At 34.5% G+C, this 14,580-nt stretch overlaps 1 protein-coding gene across 3 annotated transcripts in view; it reads right to left on the bottom strand.

The window, feature by feature from the left end:
• Positions 1–3,389: 3,389 nt before the first annotated feature.
• U2SURP (U2 snRNP associated SURP domain containing) overlaps positions 3,390–14,580 on the bottom strand; it is a 53,045-nt gene continuing 41,854 nt past the window's right edge. For all 3 annotated transcript variants that reach the window (XM_032852417.1, XM_032852418.1, XM_032852419.1), the window contains 4 exons: positions 10,147–10,257; positions 7,511–7,629; positions 5,946–6,122; positions 3,390–4,779 (listed from right to left, as the gene is read on the bottom strand). In XM_032852417.1, coding sequence (XP_032708308.1) covers positions 4,641–4,779; positions 5,946–6,122; positions 7,511–7,629; positions 10,147–10,257 — 546 coding nt within the window. In that variant the 3' untranslated portion in view covers positions 3,390–4,640. The remainder of the gene's footprint in view (positions 4,780–5,945; positions 6,123–7,510; positions 7,630–10,146; positions 10,258–14,580) is intronic.

The following is a 14,580-nucleotide window of genomic DNA, read 5'->3' as shown; positions in this document are numbered from 1 at the left end:
GAAAAGGTCTGGAGACTGCACAATGTACACACACTTAATCTTCCTGGATTATTCACCTAAAAATGGCTAAGATGGTATATTTTGTTATGACTATTCTACCATAATTAAAAATTTAATTTTAAAAGAAACCAATGGATTATTTTTAATGTAATAATGATATTGTGGTTATGGCAGATTTTAAAAAGAAAACATTTAGAGATACATATATGCAAGTTGATTGGTATTTGGGATGTTTGTCCTAATCTTGCCCAGTGAAATAAAAAGGAACAAAATGACCCTTCATAGAAGGGGGAACCAATAATAAAATTTCCTAATCAAGAGAATCATCTATCATGAAAATATTTTATTAGAGTTTAAACATATAAAATGTAACATTTTAGCTAGAACTGATAAATGTGACACATAACTTATTTGACTTGACAGAAAGCTGCTGAAAACCAGACATGGTTTACTGGGCTCACGAAAAACTACATGGAGAAAATTACATGAACAGGCTAGTTTGCTATGAAAACAATGTATTTTTATTAAAGTAATTAAAAGTCAAAAAACAACAACAAAAGGGAAATTCCACAACCTTTGCAACTATATAATCTTTATGTAGAAAAACTATAAAGTGACAGTCTGGAAAGCAGCTCCACAATAAACTTAATCCTTACATCAAGAGTAACTAAATTATGGAATCCGTTCACCCAAAAGAAACTGTCTTGCTGTAAAATATTTCAGCTGAGCTGATTTCAACTATATTATTCTCATTCCTGAAAAATTGTCTTTCCTGATATTTCGAATCACCAGAGATGTAACGTACAAGAGCCTGTTGAAGTAAAAGGAGAAAACAAATACTCCAAGCACAATTACATGTGAAAATGAATGAGGGCATTTTATCTATAGAGCTACAAAACTATATAAATAACCAATGATACACATAATCCATTTACACCAAAGCTCCATGAGGTGGTACTGAGTAAACACTGAGGCATTGAATTTTCAACAATGGAACATGGCTCACTCTGAACAGCAGCACATTCCCACCTTTTAGTCTATTGTCACAACACTTCCCCTGGGATCTGCATTTGGGGATTATCTAAATCCTGGGAAGTTGATAACAAAAATGAAGAAAGAAAGCCAAAAGGCAACAAATTAAATACCCCCTACAATCTGTCTAAAACCTGCATGTGAAATAGGAAGAAACCAAGCACTTTGAGAGCTTTTACAGTCATGTGTTCTTTTCAACTTAAGACTAGTGTCTTCATTACTATCTGAATTTTCTGTAATTTGCTTTTCCATCAAAGTATAAAAGGAAAACGACAAAGAAAAAAGCCCAAATTTCATAAATGTACTGTCTTAGAAAAGTGGTACTATTTATTAAAAAAAAAAACAAAAAAACAAAACAACCTTCTCTGTTGAAGAGATCACACTGTTGGGGTCATCAGAATAGCTTAAGCCACTTTGGCAATACAGGGATTTATTTGCTCTTATTTTTTAATAATCATAATGATAGGCTATTATCAGGGCCACATAAATTCAGAATTATGTGATTGCAAAGGCAAATGAGTAGAACACAGCTAATAAATTAAATCATGGTTGGAACCTCTTAAAAATATTTTCAAGACTATTAAAATCTGGGGGGAAAATACAGAAGTCATAAGCAAGTATTTCTTCTAAGATTCTTTAATTGGGATAAAAGTCTCAGGGTTAGCTCATAGGAATGGTCTGCAATAAAGAAAAATTAGGTCATCAAAATCTAATAATTTCTGCAAACTTTAGCAGAAAAGCCAAGAACATTCTGAGCATCATAAAAGCATTCTTTTGGGTCAGGGCTTTTTGTTGTTTTAGTTCTTTAATCTTTTAACTTCTCAACATGTTACAGTTTAGAAATGCCCATATGCTTAACTAATGGGAATAAGGAAATACAATGTCACAGAAAAGATCCACAAACATGATCCTTTTCAATCATAGGTCTCTCTTTGGTAAGAAATAGACCACCATTTATTTACTTTCTCTCAGTGTAGGAGGAGATTAAATGGTATTAACCTGGTAAGAAATCCCTGTGTATAAATGTTAGAGGGTAAAGAGTTTAAGCCACACTCTTTGTGAAAAGAGTAGGTAACCGAGGATTTCCTCTTACTCGTAGCTATGATAGAGCAAAACCGTCTACTACAGAGCTGGACCAGGTTATTTCCTGTGACTAGAAAGTTATCCTATAAACGTTTTAGTCAACCTGAAGAAATTCTGCTATCTAATGAAGAGTGCTCTTTAGATGTGAAACATGAATAATACGCTATTTTTTAAAAAAATGGTAAAGTATCTCTCTCCTTAGAATTCACCAATTTCTGATCTTGTTAAACTTTCATCCATGAAGAATTAAACAGGCTTATTCTAGATATTTTCTAAGTAAAATTGGAAGTAACCATTTGCAATTCCAGAAAAAAAAAATCCAATACAATCTAATACACACATTAGTAAACTTTACAGAACACATACTCTATCAAGCCTAAGCAATCCCCACCCACCCCCCCCAAAGGAAGCCAATCTAATCCTCCTTAAAATATTCGCTGTACCTGGATCCACATTAAAAGAACTGCTAATTCCACTGCAGTAGGAAAAATACTACAAATAAGCACCCAAAACTGACCTAAGAATTTCTACTCACTCCTCCTTCTTCAGGATATTTTTTTTTGAGAGAGAGAAATAAGCATTCCTTGTAATTTGACTGCAAAAATCATGACCTGCCATATTGTGTCTAAGCCTATACTAGATACCAACTAATTATGGAATGCCCAAATCACCAGGAACTCAACATTATTGTTATTTTTTATTTTTTTTTTTTTTGCAAAGAAAGGTATATATAAAATTTCCTCCCCCCAGGCTAGCAACAGGGGAGAAAAAACACTTGAAAAATGGCTATATCTGTAGGTTTTTAAAAACCTTTAAAAATGGCTGTATCTGTAGGTTTTTAAAAACCAGCACCAAATGTTCACATTTAATTATTCTAAGCAACATTTAGGAATTAACATTCCCTAACATTATGAACAAACAAAAGAGTGAACAATAAGGGAATAACCTTGAAGCAATATTGCATGTTGGTAAGAACCATTCAGTCCAATAACCGGATTGGCTCATTTATAAAGCTGCTGTAGGTTTGCCCAGTTTGGAAATAGCACACCTCACCACCAGCTAATATACCTACTTCCCACATCATCTGTGCAGCTTATTTTATTTTATAACTAGGCAACATTAAATAAAGCAACTTGAAAATATAGTTTTTAAAAAGGTAACTCAAAACAATCCATTATTAGAATGGTTTTCTATGCTATTAAGGGGGGAAAAACCAAAACATCAAAGCCACTGCATAACGTGTCCAAAAAAACTGAAAGATTCACAAATAGTAGTAGTGTCAGTTCAAGACTACATAACCCTTTATTACATTATATTGTAGCAATATTATGATCAACATTATACAAGTTTTCTTATTTCTTCCTCATACTGCAGCAATTTTATTCCCATTGTGTAACAGATTTTAACTCTGCAAATTGTTTAAATCAACTTTTTGCACCTTGAATTTACAAACCACTGGATGTTAAGTTTCCTGAAAACTATTTTACTTTTAAGCTTTACTTAAAGGTAAAGCTAAAACTCAATTCTTAAAAAACAAACAAAAAAAAACCAACTAAGCTGCTTTAAATAGAACTTTGTAGAAATATACTGATACCAGTGTTTGAAAGATAACCTACACAGGGCTATAAAAGGGCAATTATCATACAAAAAACTTCTACGGCCAACTCTTGTTAGAAAATTTATTTTATAAATAAACTTCTTTCATGATAGAAGATGAAACCAAAAGATGGAGAGTTAATTTTTCCCTAAAAATAAACAGTTGCTCAGGACACAGGCTGAGTACACTGAAATCATAGTACTTCTTTGATAAAAGAAAAAATATTTTAGCCAGGCATTCCATTAACAAAAAGACCATGCCACCTTTCCTTAGATTTTTGATCTCTGGGTACTAGTATTACCCAAGATAGCCTTATTGAAGAAGTTGGTTGGCAAACCTACCAAATAGGAATCTCAGGTCCCTTAATTTTGATAGTCATCTTAGTAAATATAAAACTTTAGCTACTTGAACAATGGAGCTTATAAAGTGCATTAAGTATAAGAAACACAACAGAAGTGCTAAACTCACTTAGTAGGACTTTAAGGGCCTTGATGTCACCAATAGGGCAAAAAAACAACATTATAGTTTTCTGTTCAGATTTTATTTGAAATCTAATTCAAATTGTCAAAGCTACAAAAGGGGGGAAGACATCTGTATTATTTTTGCTAAGTCACAACATCCTAAAACAAAATACTACTACTGCCAGCAGATCCATTATACACATTTCTGATGAAATTCATTAGCACAATAAAAATTTCATCTTGAGAAACAGCCACAATGAAAGTAATTTATACAATATAAAACAAGGACAGGTCTACAGATGCAGTTACTCATGAGTTTACACATGCATTCACAAACAAATAAACAAAAAATCCAGGAATGCTCTTTCATTTGATTTTTTGTTATTTTTTTTTTTTAAAAAAACAGACCATTCAGGCACAAAACAAAATTGCATTTCCAATAAGTGACAGCATCTTAAAAATTTATGTCAGTGTTTGTTTTTCTTTGACTTTTTATGAGACCTGTGTGGAGATCGGGACTGGGATCTGGATTTCTTCCCTGACTTTTTAGGGGATCTAGACCGTGATCGCCTAGACCTTTTAGGTGTCCTCGAACCAGATGGTGATCTGAGGAAACAAACAGAAACAATTTATCAAAGTACTCATATGATCAAAATGGACCATCCTTCAATTGTCTAAAATAATCCTGAACAGAGCAAAATGAAAGTCAGAAATAAAAAAGGCTGTAAATTTCCCAAATTTATACTTTGCCTACTTTATACATACACACACACACAATTTTATACCTTCTGTGCACTGCATCAATCAGTGGTGTGCTTGCTTAAAAAAGACTCATTCCTGAGCCCTACCACTGCTCTATTTAATCAAAATCCCAAGAAGTAAGGACTGGGAATTTGCATTTTTAACAAGCTCCACAGGTTATTGATAAACCCCGAAGTCCAAACCTCTTCTACAAGGTAAAGTTCAAAACGGCATCTGAGATCATTCACAAAATTTTTTTCAACACAACAGTGTTGCAGCCTATCTTCCTGAAGGAAAAAGCACCAACTACTACGTATCTTTCAAGGGAATCTTTTAAGATACCATAATTCTGTTAAGTGCAGTTCATGAAGATTACCAACACAAATAAATACGCTTTTTATATATGTGCAAGTGCCATTTAGAAAAGGAAAAACTTATCTTTCATAAAAATTTTACTAAAAATGGTCACAAAAATAAATTTTTAGGCTATAAAGCAGTTTTAGTTCTCAGGAAAATTCCAATATATAGCACCAAATGAATAAAACATTTCTTAACCACTTTTCTGGAACTATAAGGAAAAAAAAAAAAAGTACGTAACACACATTTAAAGTACCCACTGAAGAAGGGTATTTATTTCCACAAATCTCTACCCAAGAACTTGCTAATAAGATGCAGGGGCAGGAGGGAGGGGGTAACGTATTTTCCTTTCAACCTTGACAAAACCGAAGAATATTCTATAGAAACTGAAGAACAGAATGAAAAGTAAAGCAGCTCCCCTTAGTCCACAGAAAACACTGGATATAATGTTTAAAATTCTTGGCTGGTCTTTACTTGTTGGAAGCCTTCTTGTGCTTTAGTCATGAGGAGACTGGGGTGGGGAGGTGGGAAGGAATAATCTAAAATGGAAGTGTACTTCTCTGGTTTTCTAAAGCCCTTTTAAAATGGCTGCCAGCCAAATTATTTTCAAAAACTGGTAAAAATGACAAGGAAACTGGCATTTGAAATATTACAAAAAAATAACTTGCATTTACCTTTTGGCCTTTTTGCTAACATCTCTAGGAGAATCTTTGTGAGATGACCTGGATCGTGAGCTCTCTTTATGAGATCTTTCTGAACGCTCTGATCGCTCCGATTTGGGTGAAGGGGATTTCACTCGTCTACCACTGCTACTGCGAGATGGGCTAGGGGATGTGCTGTGTCGCCTCTTCCTAAGGAACAAAGCCCCCAAAATATTCCATAAGTGAGTAAAGGATCAGGTATTCATTTTCCTTCTACTGAATTAGCTATTAATTCCTATCAGTTTACACTAACTATTTTCACTAACCTTGTTAATGTTATTTTCCAACAACATCCAAAGCCCTTTATAAAGAACAAGAAAGTCTCAAAGACATTTTGATCAAAACAAAAACTGAATCAACTAAATTGGAGTTTCTTTTGCTATACAAGACTGGGACAATGGATAAAATTTCATTAAAGTCTCTGGTTAGATAACAGTATTTTTTTTTTAATGTTAATCCTCCAAACTTGAAACTTTTATTGTGCTTATGTAAGAAAATGGGGCATCATGTTGGCAAGTTTGCTCTTAAATGGCTGGGAGGAGGGAAAGGAAGGGAGAAAAATTTATGCAAAAGTAGAACTATTTCAACATTTGTTGGAGAATATGGGTGAAGGATATCGGGGAATTCTTTACATTATCTTTGTAACTTTTCTATAAATCTGAAAGTATATCAAAATAATAAAAACCAGATAAACAAGTGGTAAATTTAGCATTTAGCCAGTCAATGTACTATTTTATTTGTACTTAATTTTACAACAGTATTATAGTATAATAGTATTACAGTATTTTACAAATACTATGTTATTTGTAATTATCTATAAAGTAACTAAGCCAGAATTAATTTATTTGCGTTCACTGGGATATTAGAAAAATCTCAGTTAACTAAAGCAATTTTCTCTATTAAATGAGAGATTTAGGAACTGTGAAAGTAAAATAAAAACTAAAAGAGAAAATGATTTTGATTAGAATGAAGACAAAGTGAGGAGTGGGTCCCTATGGCCTATGTACACAAACTCCATTTACACAGGACTGGGAGACTCAAGTTTCTGCTACAAAGGTAGCAGCCTCAGCACAGCACAGAAGAAAAGCTTATACTAGAGGCAACAAGGAAGATGTAGCAAGCCTGTTTAGTTATTTAAACCTTAGGGTTGATACCTAATATGGTAACTGAATTCTTGTACTTAACTAAGGCTAAGGTACCATTTGAACCATGCAATGGGATTATGTCCTAATTAACCAAGCCAAGTGCCAACCAACTGCCCCATTTCTCAGTTAATTCTGCCTCCTACAGGTAGGAGCCAAACCTATTTATCATGAAAAAAAATACTTTTCAAGTTTGTTGGCATCAGTGATGAAAACATTACAAAATGAAACATCATCCCAGAACTTAATTTATTTGGGGGGCAGGGGGGAGAGAAGGCACGTAGTAATGTCATTTATTTTTTTTCTTATGTTCAATTAGCCAACATATAGTATATATTATTAGTTTTTGATGTAGTGTTCAAAAAGCAATACAGGCATTAAATGAGAAATGTATACCTTTCTTTCCTTGTTGGAGTACATTCATCTTTTTCCTTCTTGTCTTTGGATCGAGATTCCAATTTTTCTTTATCCTTTTTATCTCTTTCTCGTTCTCTTTCTAATTCTTTCTCTTTCTCCTGTTTTATTTTTTTAAAGAAAGAATATTTAGTCATTAAAAAATACCAATCTGGGTTAATCTCATTTATGCAATAATGTTTTACTTTTTAAATCACTACTGAAGGTATAATGCCATTTTTTTAAAAAAAATACCTACTCTTCCAGGAAAACTAGTTATTTTTTCTACTTATGCTGACCAGTTACTGAGTCCCTACCATAGACCAAATAATTACTAAACAACTTTCCATATACCATTGCATGTAATACTTCAAAACATCCTTAGGAATATTACTAATATCCTCATTCAAGAGATGAAAAATGAGACTCAGAAAGGTTAAGTACCATTTCATAGTCACACTGGATGGTGAAGTCAGGATTTGAGTCCAAGCTCTAGAGCAGGATTCTTAACTACTTCCTCTGTCCCTCCACTTAAAAAAAAAAAAGGAAAATGCCAACAATACACTGCCCCTTCTATCTTAAACTACCATAAAAGTCAGTTGTGATTCTTTAACAAGTTGATTTAATCTAAGAGAGCTCTTTCCAAAGCAACAGGCTGAAAAGAAAAAGTTATTCCCAATAATCGCCCTTCAGAAAATCTTAATAACAAGTACCATTTTTAATGGAAATTTTATATCCTAATTTATAAAAGTGCAAACTGACTACATGACTATACAATTATGTAAACCAGAAAGATGACCTATCTGCTTTTTCCCACTGCTACAATCGCCACTTCTCAGTTGAAATTATTTGTTGATAATATAATTAAGGGAGTGGCTACAGAAAATAAACCCATAAAGCCAACTTAGCTCTTCATTAATAGGAATTTAATTTCTCTATGATTTATATGCATCAAGAAAGCTATCTGGTTGCTGATAAACAGCCTATAGCAGACACTGCAAACAGAAATACTCTTAACAACAACCAGATAGTAAATACTTTCTGCTCTGTGGGCCACATACATTTTCTGTCCCAGGATTCAACTCTCTCATAACAGTCCAAAAGCCACTATCGATAATACGTAAGTGAAGGCACATGGCTATGTTCTAATAAGCTTATTTAAAATGAGGTGATGGTCTGTGAAGTGATGAGTCTCCTGACCCTTGGTATATACCTTCAAGAAACACATCCTCCTCTCCAGTTACAACCATGGAATGCAAAGAGATTAAAATGACATTACATGCATTACAATCATCAGGACCAGTGAGTATCTCAAGGTTTAGTCTTCCATGCAGATCAGGCACCTGCCACCAACTCCAAAAAGACTCAGGGAGTACAGATACACCTTTTTAAAAATGTGATTTTTCTTTTTTTGAAATACAAGATTTAAAGTACAGATTTAAAAGTAATGCAGGGGATGCCATCTTCCTCTGGTGATCTGTAGGAACTATTTTCCTAATTGATAATTTTATAGGAATCAAACTAGGTAAAATACTTAAAATATTTTAAACAATTTAATCCTATAAAAGAGTAACATTAGCTATTATCTCACAGTCCTACAAAATTGGGGCTATTGATCTAGTTTCACAGAGAACAGCAGGCCTCAGCAACTTGCCTAGGAGCACATAGTGAAGGCACACAGGGAAGGGGGGCACCAAGACCACACAGGTGTGTGCAGCACTAAAGCTATCTGACTACACTGCTGCTCCCATCACCAGTACTCTGCCATCAATAGCTTTAGTGAGTCTAACTCTGTTCTAGCTTGTTCTTATTTCTCTCTCTCTCTCTCTCTCTAGTCTTTTTGCAATGATAGTCAAGATATGGGTAAAAATTAATAGCAGTCCCAATAAAATTCCAGGGTTCTTTCAACAATTAACATGCATTCTAAAATTCTCTGTATATAGCCACATATTTTTTACGCATAAAGAATTCAAGGCTTGGGGCGCCTGGGTGGCTCAGTGGGTTAAAGCCTCTGCCTTCGTCTCGGGTCATGATCCCAGGGTCCTGGGATCGAGCCCCACATCGGGCTCTCTGCTTAGCGGGGAGCCTGCTTCTTCCTCTCTCTCTCTCTGCCTGCCTGTCTGCCTACTGGTGATCTCTGTCTGTCAAATAAATAAATAAAATCTTAAAAAAAAAAAAAGAATTCAAGGCTTACAATTCACTGATGAGGTATTCTACTACTTGGTGTCCCTCTTTGGAAACAATGGAAAAGGAGTCCTAAATCAACTTCCCAAACTAATTCCATCTTTGTCTTTGTGCCACTGCTGAGGGTTGCTGGCATTTCACTGTCACAAATGTTGAAGTTTCATAATATACAGTCTTCCAGTTTTAAAAGCATGCTCTTCGCAGATTTTCTAGTTCACAGGTAGCATATCCAGAATAATAAAGTAGTGTGCTGTTGCCCTGAGACTTTTTTCCAAGTTGAAATAATTGCAAAACATCAAATTTCAAATGTTCCTGTCTACCAGTATTCAGCATTTACACATGAAATGATGTAATTTGAGATATACATTTCCTTAAGTATACCAATATACCAATATCCTAGTAGTCAAACAAATAACTTTGGAAAATGCATATTATTGAATATACTTATTCCTTACTCGTTGAAGAAGTTTATCTCTGTAATGTTCTACTTGCTCCTGAAAGCTTTGGCCTGGTTTTTTAGGTCTTTTTCCAGATTCCAATTCATCCTGAAACTTCATAACTTTGAGCTGTGAAAGAAGATGTTTTAAAAATAAATCTTTTCATCACTATAGTTTTTTAAGTAGTGCTTTACTTCTTAAAAAAATGTTTTTCCTTTGAAATAAGTGTGTAAAAAGAAAAAAACAGAAACACAGCACAAAGTAGTAACTGATTAGAACTCAGTAAAAAATATAACATCAACATAAAGCTCCCTTATCTGAAAGCCACTTGTTAGAGAGCTCAACCATGCAGAATTCAAGTGATCACATGTGGGCCCACATGCTCTCTATACAGCCACATGAGATGACTCAAAAACCCATGAACTACTATAGTTCATGCCCTTAAGAATCTACTTATTATCTCAGCACAAAGATAATGAATTTGCTATCTGGCTCCCCAAATGTGAAAGGCAAGGCTCAGCACAACCTACTTTCTACAAGATAGGACAGCAGGCACAACACAAGATACATAACCATTTTTTTTAAAAGAAGCATTCTTTACAGTTCATGTAGGACCAAACACAGAGCTGTAGAGTTTGAAGGTTTCACTCTATTTACAGTATAGTGCAATCACTGAACATCAAGACGTTAAGAAAAGGTTAAACCACAGTAGAAATATAGAGTACATACTAATAAAAAAAAAAGATTAGAAAACCTTCCAATTCTGTTTCTTGTCATTTATCCATATGAGCTCAAAACTATTCAATTCACCACTGTTTGCACATGTATTATATATTTTGATTATTTTAATACATATTGTTATGTTAATACATATTCTCTATAGGTTCACTTATGTTACATATATAAATATATACTTTATTATCTGTTATATTAATATAAACATAATTATATAATACATATTATAAAAATATATATTTAAATTATAATCTAAAGATACATATGCATCTTTACTGAACTAAGGGAGAACAAGTAAGATGAAATGCATGAGAACTCAGAGGATGTTGGAGGTGGACACAGAAAGCACATACAGATCCACTGAATTATAGTGCCAAACCTGTCCACCTTGTTTCACTCAAAGAGGGGAAGAAAACACTCTCGTCTAACAGAATTATTGTATATGCAAACATCTTAACCTATTTTATTAAGCACTGATAGGTCCTTTAAATGGACTAAATGTTACTATAAATGTTTCATTTTTATTTGGAAACAAGACCTCATTTGTTTTAGGTCCCTCCCCCCCCACTACAAATGAGATTTTCCAACAGAATGGCAACAAGTTACAAAAACTTTCTTCCATTCAAAGTGTTACTTTCACTATTTTTGACTTCATGAACATTTCTCATACATTTCCCAATTTTTGCCCTTTTTCTCCTTCCACTTCTATAATCAGGGTCATTTATAATCAGAGATTTGAAGTTCCTGCCTCCTTCAAAATGCTTAAAAAATCTTTCCATTTTGTTGTTTTAATGAGGACTACATTTTAAAACAAAGACATAAGGGTAAGAGAGAGGGGAAAGGGGGGGAAGAAATGTAAATGTCTCACCTCACCACTGCGTGTAGCCTCCTATGACTAAAGTGACTCCGTTCTACAGAATGCATTTGCAGCAAATCAGTTTAAGAGCTAAGCACCCAAAGGTCAAACAGACCCCAGTGCTACTTTGGAGAATGAAAGGCATTCCTTAAAAATCTTTTTAAAAATCATTATAAAATCCTTATAGTACCCGCTCATGTGGCCTAACTCAGGAAAAACACAAGTCCAGGGCACCCAGAAAACAGGTGACAAAAGGTCCCAACTCAAACGAGAACAGCCCAGGTAATGGCTTGATTGCCAGCTAGCTATCTCCCTGTTGCCCTGGGACAATCACCTTCCAACTCAACTACCCTACTTTTTCCTCTGGGACCAAGGCAAAAAAAGGCCTTTCTGCTCCAACAACAAAGAAGACACCCCCCCACACACCACCAACCAACCCATGCGTTCCACACCTCCAACCTTGTTGGTAGAAGGGGGGATGCAAACAGAATAAGAAAAGACAACTCCAACACAGGTCAGGCTCTAAGCAGTTATCTGAAAGATTAAGAACTTCCTTCCAGCCAACACCAGTAATACTCTATGCCTGCATGTTTTCTAAGTGCTTTGTGAAGAATGTCAGTATTTTATAACACAAATTCTTTGGTTTTATTAATCCCATACTAAAAAATGTTCAGCTATATAAGCGAAACCAGTCAAAGACAAATACCATATGTTTTCACTCATACGTGGAATCTAAGAAACAAAACAAATGAACAAAGCCAGGAGGAAGGGAAAGAGACGCAAACTAAAAAAGACTCTTAACCATAGAGAACAAACTGACAAACCGACAGTTATCAGAGGGGAGGTGGAAGGGAGGGATAGGTGAAATAGGTGATGGGGATTAAGGAGTACACCTATGATGAGCACCAGCTGGTATGGCACTGCTGAATTACTGCACTGTATGCCTGAAACAAATATTACACTGTGTGTTATCTAACTGGAATTTAAATAAAAACTTAAAAAATGTTCAGCTATAGATATCTTTATTACAATATATTTGAAAAGTTTTCAAAAAAAATAATTTTGTTATAATAATATATAGTAATATAACAACACAGAACACTATAATAATGGCGCTATATATATATATATATATATATATATATATATCCCTATTGAACTAAGGAAGGACATAAAAGTTGAAAAGCATAAGAACTTAGAGAATGCTGGAGGTGGAGGTGGAAAGCACACAGAACCTGGATCAAATTTAGGGGCAGAAAAGAGGACAGGAATAAATCTCATGAGCCCTGAGTTCTAGTTCAAATTTGCCACCAATTGTGAATCTTTATTCCATACAACTAAATCTTAAACAATGGAGAAGAATTATTTTAAAATTAGGAATGTGGTTCACAAGTTAAATCTCAAAAGGGTAGTAAGTTGTGAGAAGTAGGCACTACATGAACAGGAGAAACAATGAGAGTATATTAACAACGGAAAGGCCAGACAATCAAAGAACACAGGAAGTATGGAAATGGATGTATGTAACCACACACACACACACAAACATAGAGACAGATACAGTGTGGAAATAAAAATGTTCATAAAAACCATCCAAGTTACCAAAAAGTAAATTATGTGGTTTTCTTCTCCAATTTAAGCCAATAAGGAAATAGAGTGTTTAAAAACTATCCAACAGTCAGTTTTGGCATTTATAAGGGATAACTTCACTATCAAGAAAATGTATTTTTATTCAACCCCAGCAAGGCAGAGTTCAGTAAGGTTGGGAAGAATTCTGAGAGTTAAGAAGGGGCATGTGCAACTTGGAAAAAACCACAGATGGAATATATTCACTGATACATTTCTGCCCCTAAAAAATTTATAAGGAATGTATATAAATACATCCCAGGAAAAATAAATCAACATGTTAACTCTGAAAATCTCTCCTCTTCACTTATAATACAATATACTGATTCCGTGTAAGGTTAAAACAAAATACTTTCCCTGTTAACATTCTGGCTTGGTGATATCCAAGAAAGAGTTTGGCAAAAACTTGTACCAGTGCAACAGTGATTAGAGAACTGGAAACAAGGAAACCACTATGGCAGATATTATAAAGTAGTAAGAGGAACAGTGCTGACACACAGTAGGCATGCAAGATACTGTTAGTTAAATTAACGGATAAAGAATTAAAAATACACTTTCATATACACTTCTGAGCCTCGGCTGAGTGCTACACAAGAGTTTACTGGGAATGTTTCATCTCCTTGGGGCAAGGAATGAGGAAAGGTTCCCATTACAACACCCTTCCTTCTCTGATATGTCTTACTAGTTTTGGTAATAAAAAAGGCATTAAAAAAGGAGAGGGTATTGAGGGAGGGAAAAATCTGCTTGAGATTGTTCGGACTCATTGTCTTAAGTTTTCCCCCTTCTTACTGTTAAGTCCCACTTAATGTCTACTCTCCCCACCACAAAAGGATGCAGATACTTAAAATGATCACATAACTTGAATGTGCCAGAAAATCTCTCTTTTCCTTGTTATATACTATGTGCACTCAAACGTTATGGACTTCATAATGCCAAATGTAATGTACTCATTGGAAGAATCAGTATCTTAAAAGGATCTCCTCTGTGCCAGGCACTAGATTTTAAGATGATGAACAGACAAGAGCCACAGCCCTTTCCCCTCACGTAAATCACAGCCTCGTCGGGAATAGAGACATTAAACAAGCAAGCTAAGAAAACAAAATTAAATAAAACACATACCACAACACATGTAAAATCACAAGAGAAATAAATAGGGAGAAGTAAGCAAATGCTGAAGTGTAAAAAAAAGGATAGCAGGAGAGAAGGGATGCTTGAACCAAGAGGCCTACAGTAAGTCA

Source organism: Lontra canadensis, unplaced genomic scaffold (assembly GCF_010015895.1).
Source record: "Lontra canadensis isolate GAN:19392208 unplaced genomic scaffold, GSC_riverotter_1.0 scaffold6, whole genome shotgun sequence".
Lineage (NCBI taxonomy): Eukaryota > Metazoa > Chordata > Mammalia > Carnivora > Mustelidae > Lontra > Lontra canadensis.
Note: the sequence above shows the minus strand (reverse complement) of the source record. Positions and strands in the feature narration are given on the sequence as shown.